The sequence below is a fragment of the Diadema antillarum genome, unplaced genomic scaffold (assembly GCF_040938485.1).
Source record: "Diadema antillarum isolate AM-2024a unplaced genomic scaffold, OU_Dant_1.0 seq00000398_RagTag, whole genome shotgun sequence".
Taxonomy (NCBI): Eukaryota; Metazoa; Echinodermata; class Echinoidea; order Diadematoida; family Diadematidae; genus Diadema; species Diadema antillarum.
The window spans coordinates 825,547-844,785 of NW_027271389.1; the positions used below are offsets into that span (position 1 = coordinate 825,547).

The following is a 19,239-nucleotide window of genomic DNA, read 5'->3' on the forward strand; positions in this document are numbered from 1 at the left end:
TGGTCGATAGAGACGAAAGTGCTCATAAAAGGGAAATTCAAAACTGAATTTTCGTCAGGTTTTTTTTTTCAACACGATCAGTGGAAATTTGTATGGTTGATGACATCATCAGCTCACTCATTTGCATATTATCTTTCATCAATTATTGTTCAAAAACCTTTTTTTTTTTGGCAACAAATTTGCAAATCTAAAAATGTCATACCTTCGTTACTTTTAAACTTATATTAATCCAATTTTCTCTATTTTGCTTGTTAGATGTGATTCTTTCTTATTCAGATTCACTTTTACCCAGTCGAGACTTACCCCTTTACAAAGCCCACACAAGAATCTCTCTTGAATGTTAACAACACTGCGAATGTGTCAAGAACACTCCCTTTATCTTCAAACAAACAAACAAACAAACAAACAAACAAACAAACAAACAAACAAACTAACTAACTAACTAACTAACTAACTAACAAACAAAGAGAAACAAAACATTTCAGTCGTGCTCCTGCAAGAACTGCGCGTTCTTGCCTTTCAGTAATTAGTTGTTATTTTGTCAACTACACGAGGAATACATGCATGCGTTTGTAGTTGTATTACGACTGCCCATGGCAGCCAAAAAGCGTACGTGCCACGAGGCAGCTTGACTTAGCTTATACTTGTACAACCTAATACATTCCAGGGTTTGGACCTGCGTTTCTGCATAAACAGGCCAATTATTGCATAACTAGTTTTTCCATGTAAAACAACAACAACAACAACAAACTAACAAACAGCGCCAATTTGGCTACATGGACACACCAAACTAACAGTCAGAGCATAGCGCTTCACGGTCAGAGCGTCTTTGCAATGACCTAATCCTATCTCGTTTTGAATGCTGGTACCAGTCTGTTAGCGGAGACTGAAAAACGTTTAGAAAAAAAGGGGTCACTGACACTCACATACTTGACTGCATTGTGGTCGTTGTTGTTATATTTCGTAGTCCAGGACTGGGAAAGTAACGCTGAGGAATGCAAAGTACCCTCGTTTAGTCATACAGTACTCATTACGAAGGTCATTCTGGCCACACCACGTGTAATCAACTTGACAAAACTGCAGAATTAAAAAGCCAGTGAGGACGTCAAAATGAAATTGCGTCCCATTTTATGACATAATATCGACTGTCAATCATGGTCTAGCCGATATAGCATGCATTTAATAAGTTATTTGACGATCCATCTTCAACTGTCATCAATAAAATTGTTATAGCATTGTTTATGGGCACGCCTCACAACTGTAGTCTTGCAGGTTTGAAGTCACTGGCAACTTTTTATTTACTTGCAGGACAACAACAGCTGCTATGGCGGGGCGAACGATGAGGGCGGTTGTCATCGAGGAGCTAGGTAGCGCTCAGACGATGAAGGTCAATCCGTCTGCGCCAGTTCCGCTTCCAGGAGCCAACCAGGTACGACAGTTTCCATTGGCAAACTCCCCATATAAAGCCAGTTATAAACATTTCGTATAACTGTTTCAGAAAACACAGACCTTTCGTTTAAATATGAGACTACGAAGGGCACAAATTTCGCTCCCAGGACACAGGAGCTAAACAGGTACGACAGTTTTCATAAGCAATCTCCCTATAAAGCCAGTAATACAGTAGACATTTCGTAACTCTTTCAGAAACACAGACATCTTCGTTTAACCAAGGAGGAACTACCTCCTTGGTTTAACCATAAGACTGCGCAGAGCCGGCAAAAAAGAGAGAAAATAATAACAATAATAATCCCAGGAGCTAACCAGGTACCTCGGTCACGATCGGCAATCTCCCTATATAGCCAGTAATAAACATGCCGTAACTCTTTCATAAACTCAGACCTTTTGTAAGACGTGCGCAAAATTCGTGTGTGTGTAGGGGGGATGATGGGTAAAGAACAAAAAAAAAAAAAAAAAAAAACGTCTATCGGCTAATGAAAGTTGTGGTTTAGATCACTTTCTAAGGTGTCTTTTGCATTAAGATGGATTACGATAGAGGCGTCGAAAGTCCTCAAAGAAATGGGAATATCCGAGTCAGTTGTTCCTGCCACCCCACCGATTTATGGCTGGGACTTTGGTGTGTCAAAATCGTATTTTTGTGCACGTTTAGATAAAGTGATATGCAGGTAATTTAACAATAATAACGTCCATATCCTATATAAAAATGGTATTCAACAACAATAATTCATAATAGCTCGGGTGTCGCCACTCTATAAGGCTGCGACGTATAAATGTTTACGACATTGTATACATTTAACGTGGAAATATAATGCCTTCACTGTTATCTTACACACGTAAACATAGATTTGCTTACACTTTCTTGTGTATGTGATATAGGCGACGTAAATTCAGGATAACTAATAGATTATTTTATCGATAAGAACAAACGGAGCGAGCAAGCTCTGAAATTTTGCACCTTTGCTATAGACAAAGACCCGCAACACCTTTATTGTTCAATGGAAGGGAGGGGGATTGGAACGATGATATTTTCGCTGCTCCTACATTTCTGTCGTCTTTTTATACATGTATGTGCAAACCAATAAGGAAAGTGGCATTTTATAGGTTCATATTTCCTTTTAGTGAAATATAGGGGCTGTTCCCCGTCATGTTCGTTTTGTAAACGTTATACCAAATGGAATCTGCAGCTTTTGCATTATGGTATCGTCTTTAACTCACCATTGCTCACGAAGGTGTTAATTTGGGCGGGGGATGCACAAAATTGATACTTTAATGTATAAACATGATGAATGAAATGGATGTCGTGCTTTCATCATTAGGCGTTTTTGAAGGGAAGAGGACATCCTCTTCACACACAGACACAGACAAACACACACACATACACACACACACACACACACACGTTAATCCGTTGAACCACAGAGAGGTGTATAGGGAAAACATAATCATGTCAAGATATCAAACTGTATTCATGTAGACTTTTATGATGTCATTGTTCTAATTTTTTTTGTTATCAAATCGGAACGAACCTCCTCCCCAATAACAAAAAAAAAGGTGCTGATCAAAATGAAAGCCGTAGGAATAAACGAGCTGGACCTTCGGATACGGGCGACGGGATGGCGCTGGTACACGCCGCCGTTTACGCTCGGCATCGACGGAGCTGGGGTGATCGACTCGGTCGGAGAAGGTGTCACAAGTTTAGCGGTATGTTATCATGCGTTAATCATTATCATCATGATCATCATCTGATTTCTCCTTTCTTATTCACCCGGTGATCTGAAAAGATTTGATTTTTTTTAATCATGATTTATTGTCCAATACGGAAATTCAGTTTTCACATGTTTGACAATCATACAATATTGACTGGCCTTTAGGGAGATACCAGAAAATATTGCCCATGCAGTATTTTTTTTTTCTGGTATCTCCCTCAAGGCCAGTCAATATCATAATCAATACCTATTCCTTTGGTTAATTAGGAAAATATGTGAATACGGCTATACGCTATGATATAGATCAAGCCACATTTGACTTACTTGTAGATCATCACCAACATGTCGAATAATTGTAAAATTGTTCATCAATATACATCATTCAACTCCAACTTCCAAGATACATGATAGTTGTAACAGGCGAACTTCAAACATCTGAACGTATTTACACTTTGTTTTTTCTTCTGTTTCAATTTGGAAAGTTGTAATAACTGATGGTCACTAGGCCTATGCAGTTATTGAGCACAAATGGACTCGTCATTGTTTGACGCGTAGTGCTGCTGGAAGAGGTTGACCTTATATGAGTTGATTTATTGGCGTTCTTTTGCGGTGTGTGTGTCCCGGATTTGTGAATGTCTCCTTTTTGTGATTGACCGGAATGTTTACATGTAAAGTGAATGGCGAAACCCGGATGGAGGGTGATACGCACTAATATCGCCCGCTGACCTCGACGACCGATCAAAATACCAACTACAATTGCCCCGCAAAACTACCTCATATAGGTAATAATACAGAGTATAGACATTGCCTTGTATGATATAACACTTGATATATCCCTGCGGGAGTTATAGTTTCCCGAAGCACGCAGCACTGAGGAAAAACATTGTCTCGAAGGGTGAATATAACACCAAAGGGACCGTCAACTTGGTTATATTATTTTGGTCTACATGGATATACATAATTTCATTCTATAGCTCCATCGGAAGCCATTCAGGTTCTGGAGGTATATTATTTTATACCTGACGTCACGTCGCTGCTCGCAATACAATACAATTTCGATCCTCACTATATTAGTCACGTGGTTGCATAATGACCAATCACCGACCAGTATTTAGGTATAGACCATTTAATCAATATACACACATTGTAAATACTGTATCAACATCCGGATCAACATCTGATGCGACATGATCGCTAGGCTAAGTGAAACTGCTATAATCATCGCACAACCACTTCTAAGGCACTATATAGACCAATTCGGTTTAGATACTGTTTTTATGGTAATTTCTAAATGGGGGCTTCCGATATGCCCAATAAAAGATAATTTATAAGCACTTACATAGCAACGCACCTGGCTCAGTGCATAACTCATTTAAAGTGCTTTTGTTCTTCTTTGGAAGCCCCCTAGGATGGCCGCCATAAGTTACAGTGCTCTGAAGTCGGATTCATCTTTAGCAATCACTATTTTGTGCAGATGCCATACACTCGCAATCTGTTTTGGCATCATGTCGTTTTGCCCATTAAGTCGTGGGATAAAATTTTGTAGTGCGAACTTATTATCAGTGTCCTCCGTAAATTGGCAACTCTGAATTGTGCTGTGCATCCTAACGTTTGCATACGACCAGGTGAAACTGCACAATATCAGAAGAAAATACGATACGTGGCCAATTTGAGAGAAAACTATCACCCTTTGTCTTCCAAAACGTGCTGCCAATTTGACAGTCATTTATTAATGTAAATAGAGAATATGGGGCCATTGACAATCCTGCAACAGAAATAGAAAATTATATCAAACGAAAATTGGGTTCAAATCACAAAGAAATTACATTTGTCCTTCTCAAACACTAAATATGAATATCCATAAGAATAAATGAATTTAAGATAGAGTAGGTAAAACAACAGAGAGATGGTTTTTGGGACGTCATAGGCTAACAATATACAACAAAGTGAATTTTTTACAATGAAATGACGCTAATTGTATTTATTACGTTATTTTTAATGACATTAACTGTAAACGATATACATAGTTAACTTCAAATACATTTTTAACTAGAACAGTATATAGAAGTGTCATCAGAACTGGAGATAAAGATGAAAAATTGCTGGACGTTCGCATGCTTTCACAAAGCAGTATATTGTTCAGATATCACGATGTGATGTGTAGATTAAAGAGTAAATTCCTCCTCTTGTGTTGACAAAATCATGTAATAAAAATCATGTTTGCTTGTTGGTTTTTAAAGAAACATGATGTAACTCAAAGCATCTTTCCTGCTTAGTCACTGCAACTCTACACTTCGATTATGCGTGTAATACAATAATAACAATAACAATAATAAAAATAACAATAATAATAATAATAATAATAATAATAATAATAATAATAATAATACGGTCTTATTTACCCAGAGTAGCCTCTTCAGTGGTTCCACTGCTCTACCAGAGGGCCCTGCCATTATTATTACCCTAGCGTTGCCAGGTACCCATTTATACACCTGGGTCGAGAGGGACGTGGTGGGTAAAACATCTTGTCCAAGGACGCAAGCACTGGGCGGGACTCGAACTCGGGTCCTCCGATCAGGAGTCGAGAGTTTTATCCACTATGCCACTGTGCCCCCACACTTTATTGTTTTCCATTTTTGTTTTCCTTTATAATTCCTGAAATGGGGGGGGGGGAATCGAGTGTACAGGGCCCCATTTCATAAGAGATGTTAGGATAGCAACTCTTGCTGGAATGGCAACTTCCAATACCAACAACAAATCAGGAAGCTGGATTCTTGTTGTTGTCATGACAATTGACATTCCAGCAAGAGTTGTTATCATACCAACTTTTAATGAAATGGCATGAATGGGTCCCAGATCTGTGTGCAGGTCAATCTATGAGACTTGTAAGAGAAACGAAAGTATCATCTCATCTGATTTGCATTTTAAGGACGTGACTTTTATCCCTGTTTGTGGGTTTAAAAAAGTGAAACTGTTATTTCAAGTACGTCAATGACGACATTAATACGATTATTGTTCCGTTTTCAATTCAATAGTTAATTCATCCCCCTAAAAAAATGATACAAAGCGGTACATGTGTCAATTCGACTTCATATTTGTATTGTTCGTATTATTTGCTTTATACTTTTACATACTCTCTCTATATATATAATTCTGCTAAACGAACATAATATTCATAACAGCCCAGAAGAGGGAAAAAAATCGGTGGTCATCCCACAAGACCGACATCCAAGAGTCATACAGCCCATGAGTTCGACACTATACTAGGTAAAAACAGCCCAAGAGTTTGACAGATACAACACGGCGCTTAATGTGTCGGTCTCGTGGGCCTAGTGATTGTTATCTTAGTGTCGAACTAATGGGATGTATGACTTGCGAGCTGTATAACTCATGGGTTGTATGACTAGTGAGCTATATGACGTGATCTGTATGACTCGTGGGGTGCATGACTCGTTGATGTCGGTCTCGTGACGTGTACCAAAAAATAAATAAATAAATAAAAATCAGTCCTTGCTCGTAGACAATGCTTGAAAGCTGCATGCAGACACTACTCGTATAAGCCGAAGCTATTACACGCAATGTTGTGATGATCATTAAAAATGAGGAGATAAAGATCCATAATGATGTTTATTAAATTCACATGATCATACAGGGACGCACGAGATCTACTGGTAATCGTTATAAAAGCGTGTATCATTATTATTACTACCTGTTATTCTATCTGTAATAATTTTGTGGGTTTCTTTTTCTCTCTCTTTAGGTTTATATGATTAATCCCCATTATTCAATTTCATAACTAAAATGAACTTTTTAAATTTGTTTTTGTAGTATTTCGACTGTTTTATGTTGTGATCGCTAAGAAATATTATTTCATTTTCTTCTTTTTTAGGGGGAACTAACCTGCCAAGACCCCTGGCGTTGGAATAATTCATACAATATAATGATTTATGACATATTGCCAAAATTCTGTTATACTTTGTATTGAACACGGAATGCAGACAAAAAAAAGTGAATTGAACTAGTAGGCCTAGTGGAGGAATTGATGACGTCATATCCTTGAGGATTCTTTACTTTTCTCAAATTCCTTTAATGAGGAAATTGAAAAAAAAGACAAATATGTATCCTTCAAATCAATGTCTTATTACACTTGTTACACGTTGTTGTGTTGCGATGACTTAGCTTAGTACCTTCATTGGCAATGTTAGTCGTTACTTTATCATCTTTGTACTATATATACAGACTTCGCTTATGTGATGTTTTGTGCACTAATCAATGGTAGGGCCCTTCAGTCAACGAGAAACTATTAAAAGAGTCACGTGCTTTCACAGATATTGATCTCAACCACATCCATCACAGCATGTAGTACATTAAAGGGACATTCCAGACGATTTTCATAATGTCACATCATGTGATACATAAATCGACAACTCCATCTATAGATTTGTGGAATTTATTGTGGTTCTTGAGCAGAAAAACAATACTTTGAAAAACCTTAAAACAAATTACACCGAACAAGGATGATGACATAAGAGGTTCACATATTTCAGAAATGTAGCGGTGTAATTCCATTACAATACCGCTTGCTTGCGAGTTCACCTGTTTATGATATATGCATGCCTTCTTCTTTTGTTCTGCTTCCTTGAGCCCCGACTCATGCATTCTTATGGTGACTCTGCCATGTCATCATCCTTGTTCATTGCAATTTGTTCTAGATTTAAATAAATATATATATATATATATATATATTCTTATTCTTCATCCTAATTATCACAAATTCCGAAACTCAGTCCTCAGTACAGCTAATTAATAGTTGTTCAAATGTAAAAATCTGAATATCATCCGGAGGTCTCCTTTAAACAAACGAGTTTATGACGTCATTGTCTCACGAGTTTCCCTAATCAGTGGCGGATCCAGAGGGGGTGCACCGGGTGCACGCCCCTCTTTATTTTTTGTTAAAACAAAAGAAATTTAAAAAAATGGGGGGAGGGGGGCACCTGCGCCCCCTTTTAGTTTGTAAAGGCGCTTCCCCTGTACGGAATTCCTGGACCCGCCCCTGCTATTCGACATACCACTCTGCCTTTAAGTGTTATTTATTACTGGCCTTTAAGTTCACATTTATAGCAATGATAGCGAGAAAAGTAGAACTTGTGACCTTGACGATGTCCTTATGACCAATAAAGATGATAACTTCTGTGGGGATGGGTTTTGCATTATAAAGTTGTTAGGTGATTGGAGAAAAACCAAGCTGTTTTTGATATTTACGTACACATACCAATAGGAGATTCGTGAGGCGTCGAATTGTCACTTCATATGAGAATTTCTTTAGAGTTCTGTGATTCGTCATTGTGTACGAACCAGCGAAAGATCACTTGTGACGTCACAACGACGTCACCTCATTATGGTGATGAACATGAATAAATGAGACCGATTCTGATAGAATTAAAGAGTACGTGAGGCGCTGACATCGTCACTTCATGTGAGAATATATTTGAAGTTCTGTGGTTTGTCATTGTGTACGAACCAGCGAAAAATAATCTGTGACGTCATAACGACGTCACCTCTTTATGGAGATGATCATGAATAGATGACCCGATTTTAAAAGAATTAAAGAGTTCAATAACTTTCTTTCTGTCTACAATCTTTTTGTTGTTGTTGTTGTTGTTGCTGAGAGAACGTTTAACCCCCCTTTTGATTGACTTTTCTGTTTTAATTAAAGTGAATTTTGAATGTGGATTTCAATTTGCCTCTGACAATATTGCACACAGACGGGCGACAGGGTGTACGTCTTTCAGCCGATCACAGGCACTTACGCCGAATATTGCCTGGCAGACGAGAGCCGAGTCTTCAAGCTACATGACAAGCTAACCTTTGAGGAGGGTGCTGTTATGCCAAACCCCTACATGTGCGGTATCAGGGCTCTTACGAGGTAAAGAATTTTATCTTTTTAATATCTTTCTTTTAATCATGATTTTACTGCATTGTTCGGGTTTCATAATAAGGAGGGGTAAAAAGGGGGATTCTTTTAACATTATTTGAGCCTTTCTGTGCTCTTATTTGTTTGTTCCTGTATCAGAATTTGCAGAAGCCTCTCAGTTGCTGAATGCCTAATAGATTCTGAAAATGGAAGCACATTAAAGATTTAAGATCCTATTTCTAAAATTAGCTATACTTTTCGTTTTTTGAAAATGGGAGTGGTTTGCAGTGACAAGCAGTACTTCATAGGGGAGATATTAGATCGTTTCTCAGTTTGTTACAGTAGTCCTCATGTGTGACTATATCATTTCCTAATAATAGCCATGCTACCTGTATAAATTTCATTGTGTGCGTTATCTGTAAACAGTATATCACAACCAATTGTCATGTGATATTCACTCCATTTTTCCCCTTTGCACTATGACTGGAACTAGTAGTATTCTAATGGTTCAGCTCATTACACGTGCATGGTATAGCAACGATCACTTTTTATTTTGGAAGACGTGGTAAGAATGCTAAACACCATGAACTATTAGGGTCACCAAACACTGTAGTAGAAGCATGAAAATGGCAAGGACGAAATGAAGTTTTAGGTTTAAGGATGTTGCTGCAGATATTATCCTCACGGTCTTGGCATTAAATTGGCAACTCTGAATTTTGCTGGTCTCCTCAGAGGCAGATTCGATTGAACCGACCTAAAATATATAGTATGGTTTTCTTTACATCTGAACAAAATCATGAAAAAAAAAATTGTCTAAACTGATACATGAGACAGAATTTTAGCTTTAATCTCTTTATATAAGAATATATTGCCAATGTGAAGGTCACTTTACCGGATTTGCACCGTAATCATTGCGAGGAACGTGAGAAGGAGACGGAAGGCGGAAGAGAGATTATTTGCGTCAGCGCAAACATTATTGACAAACGATATTGAATTCAGTGGCTCGTAAACTTCGCAAATACCAGTACATAGAGGAAACGCATACCCAATTATGCGGTATTGATAGCAGTATCAAATGTTATCACGCTATTTATTATATACGCCGGGTTTTTGTATGATTTTATTTTCATCCTTTCTCTAAAAATTTACCATGTGCTTCGTTTATAGAGCTAACTTCAAAAAGGGAGAAACCGTTCTCGTGCAAGGCGCTAGTGGCGGGGTAAGTGGCTTTTATTTCATTTCATTATTTTTTATAGTTTTTGCGTTGTAACTGGCATGAAAAATGATAGGCCTATATTACTTGTGAATTCATACCACGCACCTAATAACACGAGCGGCACCCAGGCCTATTATATACAGAATGTCAAAAAAAAAGAATACAACTGGATTTTCGCATTGATAACTTCCGATATGATTTAACTATCTAAATGGTCTAAACTTCGGGGTCTTAAAATATAACATCTTAGCTATATTTTGCAGAAAACCCCATTCAGTTTGGTCAAGCGATCACAGAGAAATGTGGATTGTTGTGAAGCATGTCATGGGTCTGATTCTTCCAAGTTTAGCACTTGGATGCTCTTGGAACTGCATAATGTGTGTGGGGGGGGGGGAATGACAGAACTTGGAGGGAAGGGATTCCTGACATGCTCTACAAAACTCATTTCTCTTTTATCACTAAAGCAAATCGGATGGGGTTTCTGCAATATGCATTTGGATTGATTCTCTATTTTTAAAGTTATCATTGCGGAGGCTCCCGTTGTATTTTTTTTTGGGGGGGGGGGGGGGCATACGGTACAGAACAAAAACACTCGGGGACGCATTATCATTGTAGTGTTCTAGGCTTTTGGCCTACTTTCATTATTTTGATCTGATTTGATTCGATTCGATTCGACGTTGCTTCCTTCGAACACTGTGATGTGCACACTAAAATGTTATGATAAAAGAGAGCAACTTATTAAAGAAACAATGATAGATACTGAAAGAAAGAGGCTATCCATACAGAGAGGAGAAGATGTGCTAGATTTGCTACAGACAGATATTGGCTGACCCTGCTTTGAATATAATTCCACATGCAGTTCATTTTCAAGTTGGCTTTAATCTCTTTAATTCTTCAATTCCTTTATTTATTCATTACGATAAAAGAGCTTCAATATCTGATACGGGGAGACTGAAATTGTTGAAATTCACCACGATGCTTCGCTTAGGGTGAGAAGGCGTAAGGCGACTTAATAACTCTTTTTCATGGTGTCACGCTGTCCCGAAATTAACACAAGGTGACAATACGAATATCAAGTTCTGAAGTATAGCAATGGTATAGTTTTGGTTGATTAATGGGGTTTAAGGTTGCCAACTTTTTTTGTGAGATAATGAGCAACTTCTCATGAAATATGAAAGAGCATACAATTCTAAAAGGAGATCAAAGTTTATTTGATGAAAATTGGTTTTGAAATGACTGAGATATCCTAAAACAAAGAGGTTCTAATAAGAGATGGGACCCACCTTTTATTAGGACCACTTTCTTTTGCTATGATTTTTGATATCTCAGTCATTTCATACCCAATTTTCGTCAATGAAACTTTGAATTCCTCTTAGAATTGTATGCGCTTTAATATTTTGTAAGTGGTTTCTAGCTAATCTCGCAAAAAGTAAAAATCTGAATCCCCATCTCAGCCAAAATATACCATCCCTTTAATTGGCCCCTGAATCCCCATGTCAACCAAAACTTGTATACCATTCCTTTAAATTGACCCGAACATGGTTAAAAGCCAATCAACAGCCAAAGCAGGTACAATGCTTACACAATGTCACACGAAAGGCACCCGGACCACGCACGAAGGGTACACGAAGATGTGAATCCTTATAAAGAAGATAAAGCCCCCGTTCCACTATCACGATTTGGACCCCGATCTGTCCCGATCTACTAGCAGATCGGGAGAGAGCGGCAAAAGCGTACGGGGATCGGAAGCATCGTAGCAGCAGCGTGTGGAGGTCGGGATTGGAGCGGGCAGTTTTTCAGATCGGGAAGAAATTTTGAACCGGTTCAAAATTTCTTCCCGATCTCCCCGATCAAAATTGACATATTTTTAATCGTACGGCAAGCGGGGAGAGCGTAGTGACAGCGTAAACGCAGCGGGGAGAGCGTAATGACGGCGTAAACGCAGCGGGATGAGCGTAACAAGGTCTTTCTGAGCGTAGTAACATCGGCACAAGAACGGGAAGTAATTTTAGCTGTAATTTTCGAAGAAGAAGAAGAGATGAAGAAAAAGAAGAGAAGAAAGCAGGAAGCAGCTACCCAAAAGGCGAAGAAAAAGAGACTGCACGTGATGCTGAAAGAGGAGGAAGAGGACATAGCAGAATTTTGAAGAATATGAAATCATCTACAGCTGGAGGAAGACGGACTATAAAAGCAAGGACATCAAGAAAAATCCTTTGAAAAATCAGCACGTCTTTGTTTATACAATGCATTGCTGCAAAAGAACCGTGAGTTGAGGAGGCTCTTCAAGTTCAAGTTCAAGTTGATTTATTTCACTTCCAACAAACAAATAATAAACAAATACAAAGAAACGCTCATATACACAGACGTCATGAAATCAGTACCACAATGCGATGAACAGAATAACATTGTAAAAGAGATACAGGCAAATTATCAACAGAGATACAAATGACAGTTACGTCACTGTGGTAAATACATACAAAATATTGCTGGAAATGGAGGGGACTGCTAAAAAGCAGAGCTTGTAGTATTAGAATGCAGTCCCCTCATTGAGAAAAATATATAATTGCAAAAGACAACAACAACAAATTTCCCTAAGCGGTAGCAAAAAAGAAAAGACAGACAGAGTAATACACACATACATGCACACATACGGACGCACATTAACAAACACATGGCGGCTCTCTTGTAAGGAAAAACTAGATGAGAGGATAGAAAGATATAGTTGTGAAGAAGGTAGTAAGTCCGAGGTGGACAAGGGGGGGGGGGGGGGGGAGGGGAGAGGGAAATGGTGGGTCATAACCAGGGCACTGGAGGCGCAGAAGCACGGGCTCGCTGATGAAGAAAGAGTAGTGAGAGTAACGAAGCAACAACAACTTTGAAAATCGAAAGTAAAAAAGAAGAATGAATCTTCGAGGTCCACAGTATATTTCTTCGGTTCTGCATGTTAATAAGTTGACTGACTGCTGACCCACAGTCGAATCGGGGTACATCGGGGCACATCGGGCACTTTTCAGCTCTCTGAACGGGGTAACATCGTGATAAGATCGTATAGATCGTTCAGAGCGTAGATACAGCGTGCATTGATCGGATAACATCGGCAACATCGCACTAACAGCGTAGCTACATCGTTCTAAAGCGTACTGGCAGCGGCAGAGATCGCAATGTCTAATTCCCGATCATCGTAGTAAGAGCGTAGAAAGCACTTGGTGGTCGTAACTGCAGCGTACTTAGAGCGTTCTAACATCGTACTGTGTCCAGATCGGCTCAGATTTTAACCGATCCTTCCCGATCTGAGAAAATTGTCAAATCGTAGCGAGAACGGCATAGTGGAACGGGGGCTTAAACTTGAAGGAGAACGATGCCAATACACGAATACGAATGTTTGTGCGATCAGAGCCGAATTTGAATATTTCCTTTTATATCTCGTGTCTATCTTTGCTCATTATTTTTGGACAGTGTGACGCCAGCGTTTAGCGAGAAGGCTGAAGTCCGGCAAATACGCCACTAAATATGTTAAAGCCTTCATCATGGCAGAAATTGTTTCTTGCTTCTCATTTGACCAAGGCGCCTTGCCATGTTTCAACAAGTAGCAATATCCGTGTTTTTATACCTTTCACTGACATTATCTTCTAGTAAAACGCTGCTTCCCCCTTTTTCCTCCCTCCCTCGTCAACCCCCCCCCCCCCCCAACTCATTAATATTTACTGCCCCTTTACAGTTCGGCTTGGCAGCTGTTCAGCTGGCCCGTGGTCTGGGCGCGTCGAAGGTAGTCGGGTCCGCTGGCAGCGAGAAAGGACGGAAGCTCGTGAAGGAGATGGGTGCCGATGTCGTGCTCGATTACAAAAGTCTAACCTTCAAACAGCAACTCCGGGTAAAGAGTTTCATTAAGTTGAAGTTTACGACATTTTAACACTAACTTGGTGCAGGTGGCAATTCGGCTCGCGTTCCAGGTTGACTTGGGAAAAGCGACTGTGCCGAAAATTCGCAAACTCGACCATCGTATTGGACTTAGACACTACAAAAAATCGCAAAATCACGGAATTAATCATGATGATAATAATGATAATGATAATAATAATAATAATAATAATAATGATAATAATAATAATAATAATAATTGCATTTATATGTCGCTTTATACTGATGTTTCTAATTAAAGATTTTCAATTTTCTAAAAAACAGTAAAAGGGTTATTGGTCACCTGTACAAGTTAGAGTAGATGATGACGTCACTATGGCCCCGCAAGTCTCCCCTTGCATCTGGATCTTCACCTAATTTCTTTTTGACCTGAATTTTTTTTAAAAGAAGATAATCTTCAGATTAACCTCTCTCACACTTTGAAAAAAATTCGCATTTTTTTAGTTGGAATTTGGTTAAAGTTGTATGTAATGTATCTAAAACATTTTCCTGCTCTGACTGTCTGTCTGTCTGTCTGTCTGTCTGACTGTCTCAATCTCAATCTCTCTTTTTCAGGACACGTTTGGACCTAAGGGTGTGGACGTCATCATCGAGACGAACGTTGACGTGAATTTCGAGCTGGACATGGAGCTGGCTGCTAGGATGGGCCGTATCGTGGTACGTGTCCGTTCTCAAAACCCATCCGGTGGATCGGAGATATTTATTAGCTATCATTTACATTGTGTGTCAGTTTAACTCCTACTGACATAACGCTATTGTTTATTAAATTGTATTGTAATGCGGGTTACGCCGAACTTGTGTACTTATGCAATACAACACTTTCGGCGAAAGTTTCCCCTGATTGAACTAGTCTGCAAACGAAAACCAACATTTTATCAGATAAATTTATTATCTCCCTTGTATTTCTGGATGCCCATGAGGTTTCACAGAACAGTCCTTTCAAATGCCAAGATTAAGACATGACGGGATGTTAACATGAACGGATGAATGAAGTATCCATGGATGGATTGATAAATATGTATAATAATACATGGACGACGGGATGTGTAAAAGAGAATGACGAGAGCCACTTTGAAAACACGAAAAAGAAATTAATGAAATGGACGTCGACGTCTCTTTTTGAGACTTAATCTGTTCTTAGTATCGTTGTTTTTGCCCTTTCATGGCAATATCAGCGGTTTGGGTTACCATAAAGCATTTCATTCCAAACGTCGAGTATATTTGTGGAAAATCATCGGAATTTAAATAGAAGGTCCTACAAGATTTAACTTCATGTCTTGCGACGAATGACTATGTGACATGTTTGGAAACATTTCTTTTTAACAGAGACTGATGTATATTTCCCAAACTAGGTAGAGTTCACACTTGCCCTATAATTACTGTTTTGTTTTTATGATTGTCTTCTCTGAGTACAGGTTCTGGGAAAACGCGGGCAGACTCTATGCACGCCGCAGAATTTGGTGTACAAGGAGACAACTGTAATGGGGTGCGCTCTTTTCTTTTGCGATGCGGTGAGTTTCTTTTCTTATCAACAAAAGGGGCCGCGGAACCACCACCCCCCACACACACACTTTAACACAAAACAACGTTAACAATGCTAACAACAAAAGTGATGACAATGATACCCATGATATAGTGATATATGCACTCACATTAGTCAGAACAAAAAGAAAACAACATATATAACTAATGATGTCAATAAAAGTCACAATATCATGATTATGTAATGCCTTTCCGAATGGATGCCTTCCGAGTGTTGACGTTTATCTTCCCGAGGGTCCTGACACACAAATCTACACACGATTTCCTTTTCAAAAATGTATTTAAAGAGAAGAACGAGAGATATCCTTCGCACCTATTCATTCTTACTTTGTATTCACGCAGCCATCTTGACACTCTGAAGGGGAAAGTGTAGTTGCTATTGCCAATACTCATTGACAGAGGATGTCAATATTTTCACGTCAGGCCTATACCTATACCGAGGCTATTATGTATTGCTGGGAGATATCATTGCAAATGCGAATGTAAGCGATATTACTGTTATGACGTGCACAATGAAACCACAAAATCCTATGACTTTATTTTCAATTTCAATGAAATATTAACTGCTCTGTTTATCTGTCTATTCGATCTTTCCGATGGTGATGATGATGATGATGATAATAATAATAATGATAATAATAACTACTATAATAATAAATAACAAATTTCTATATAGCGTATTTCAGACTTGAAAAGAATTTCAATGCGCTTTCCAAACAAAGATAACACAATACAAAACATACGAATGAAAATAACAATACAAATTAAAATATATAAGCCTAAAATGATTATTTTACATATACACGTAACAGCGCAATGTCGGTAATGCATCTGACATAATTATATGAATAGATTCAAATCTAATAAACATAATAATCAATATTATGCTATTTTATACCAATGAGTTTTGAGTCAGTATATGAATAAGGAGTATTTATTTTTTCCTTACAAAATGTTTCTGGGTGTAAATTGTTTTCTTTTTAACTACTATACTCAGGCTAACTAGAGGCCCCTAACCCTACCCCCCTACTGCCAATGTTTTACTTATCGTTTAATAGCTTTTAATCACATCAAATAATCTACATAAATACTGTTCGCTGATTGGTCATAATGTAGTTGCATGACTAGTGCAGCGAGGATCAGAATTGTTATATTGTCTGTTGTGACGTCACGTCAGATCATTATGATTCCAAAATTTACCGGCTGCCGACAGGACCAGAATGAATTGATGAATATTTATGTAAAATCATGAATTATAATACGTGCTAGTGCCTCTTCTTGCAATATAACGCTTGTCAGCAGTCAGCGGAAAGATATCTTTTCTTTTTTTCTAAATGCGATTGAATTATGATCTCTTGGGAAAAATATAACTTCCGTGGGGGTGCCAATTACTAGTATACTACACCTCTTAACAAGCAATATCTGTATTATATTACCGGGCATAGTAACTTGAATTACTTTATGTCTTTTTATTTCATATCTTGCGTTTTGTGCTAACAACGACTTGCATTGCGTGACATGAGCCAAACTGCCACACTTTGTTTACGTGTTATGATAGCCTGCATTTTCAATGGTACTATCAAATTTAATGACAGCACCCCAAGTATTGATATACATTAGGGTGAGCTATTACGAAAGAGTTGAAGTTTATGATTGCCATTGGTGCCTACCAAGAAATAGAACCGGCCATCCGGGGGAAGAGAGTACTGAACATGTGACTTTACTGTATCACTCTCGTGCACACATCGACCCAGAGGAGAATTTTTCACGTGTAGGAAACAGTTACAAACGTACCGTATGCCCCCCCCCCCCTCAAAAAGAAGAAGAAATACGATGGGACCCTCAGCAGTGATAACTTTAAAAATTGTGATTCAATCCAAATACAATTTCAGGGAATGAAACTATTACTTACTACCCACGTCTTGCAGTAGACCCCATCCGATTTGCTTCCGTATAGTCAAAGAGAAAATATTAATTAGGATTTTTGTAGAGCATGTCAGGAATTCCTTCCCTCCAAGTTCTGTCTACTGTGTTTACACATTGATTAATATGCAGTTCCAAGAGCATCCAAGTGCTAAACTTGGAAGAATCAGACTCATGACATGCTTTTACAACGATCCATATTTCTCTGTGGCCGCTTAACCAAATTGAATGGGGTTTTCTGCTAAGAGCTAAGATGTTATTTTTAAGACCCTGAAGTAGCATTTAGACGGTTTAATAATATTTGGTGTTATCAATGCAAAACTCCGATTGTATTCTTCTCTTTTTTTTGGGGGGGGGGGGACGTACTGTATGATCATAGCCCTTGTACATTATAATCTAAACTGGTCAAATCTTACAATCTACATTACATTACAAAGAAACTCAAATCTCTCAAATCTTCTCTGAATCCCACACTTTGCTATACGCACTCAAAGCGACAAAATAAGAGACTTAACAATAAAACGTTTTACAGAACTATCAAATCGTGTTATTTTCACGAAAAGGGGACACCTGTTGCAACCGCAAAATGCAACTTTAAGTAATGCTCATGATGATACTGTCAGCTTGAGTCTTCGTTGTATACAAATCTTCGCAACATTTCCTCTTCCATTTTGATTTTAAGTCAAGACGAAAAGATGGCTCCTAAATTCGTCTTGCTAACTCCTTAGCATAGCAAGAACTATATATAGGAAGAAACGATACAGCATCGCCTTTTTGAGTTTGCTTACGTTGTTGGGACCATTATGGCAAAGCAAATGTGTACTGCATAAATTTGGTGACAAACATGCGTACACATGAAACGCTGAAAATCTCATAAACTGTCTACATTTTAATTCTGATTTTGATGATACCACGACAAAACTGTCTTGAATTTACCCCTATATCAACTGAAGTCAATGATGAATGACGGGGTGGAATTGCATTTGAACTTTAGACGTTTGTTTTTACCGTCATTATCATTATCATTATTATTATTATTATTATTATTATTATTATTATTATTATTATTATCATTATTGTCCCGCAGGAGACAAGGAAACGCATGAATGAAACCATATACCGTGGTGTCGACGAGGGCTGGCTGAAGCCATACGTCGGGACAAAATTTAAGCTGGAAGAAGTGAGCGATAGTCATCTGCACGTGGAGAACCGCCGAGGCGCCAGCGGCAAGATCATCCTGCTGGTGGAATAATGAGGGACACTTTCCGACTCCCCTGAACTGTTAACAATGACCAAAAAGAAAACAACTGCAACAGCAACAACAACAACAACAAAATACCGTCGGTTCCGAAAGAGAGACAGAAACAAAATCAAGAGTGGATGTGGGCTAGTACCAGACTTTATAATATGGAGGCGACGCTTCTATTGGGAAGATGATGGTGGCAACTCTTCGTGAATGTTCGTAATCGTAATGAATGCAAACAATATTATCAAGTTTGGGTTCTAAAGAATTTCAGTGGGATGTCTAATATTCCTCTTTAAGTCATGCTCGCTCTTTTTTC

The 19,239-nt window shown here is 38.5% G+C and overlaps 1 protein-coding gene across 1 annotated transcript; it reads left to right on the forward strand.

Annotated features, from left to right (window-relative positions):
* Positions 1-1,324: 1,324 nt before the first annotated feature.
* LOC139732023 (quinone oxidoreductase-like) lies at positions 1,325-18,929 on the forward strand. Its single transcript, XM_071642899.1, has 8 exons — positions 1,325-1,429; positions 3,010-3,159; positions 8,930-9,090; positions 10,246-10,297; positions 14,013-14,165; positions 14,768-14,869; positions 15,628-15,723; positions 18,765-18,929. Exons 1-8 carry the CDS (start codon positions 1,325-1,327, stop codon positions 18,927-18,929), a joined length of 984 nt encoding a protein of 327 aa, XP_071499000.1.
* The last annotated feature ends 310 nt before the right edge of the window (positions 18,930-19,239 follow it).

Bases quoted from the DNA above. Each gene is read 5' to 3' on its own strand.
- LOC139732023 (XM_071642899.1), top strand. From the start codon at position 1,325: ATGGCGGGGCGAACGATGAGGGCGGTTGTCATCGAGGAGCTAGGTAGC. The intron at 14,870-15,627 runs GTACGTGTCCGT...CTCTGAGTACAG, and splicing joins CTAGGATGGGCCGTATCGTG to GTTCTGGGAAAACGCGGGCA. The intron at 15,724-18,764 runs GTGAGTTTCTTT...ATTGTCCCGCAG, and splicing joins CTCTTTTCTTTTGCGATGCG to GAGACAAGGAAACGCATGAA.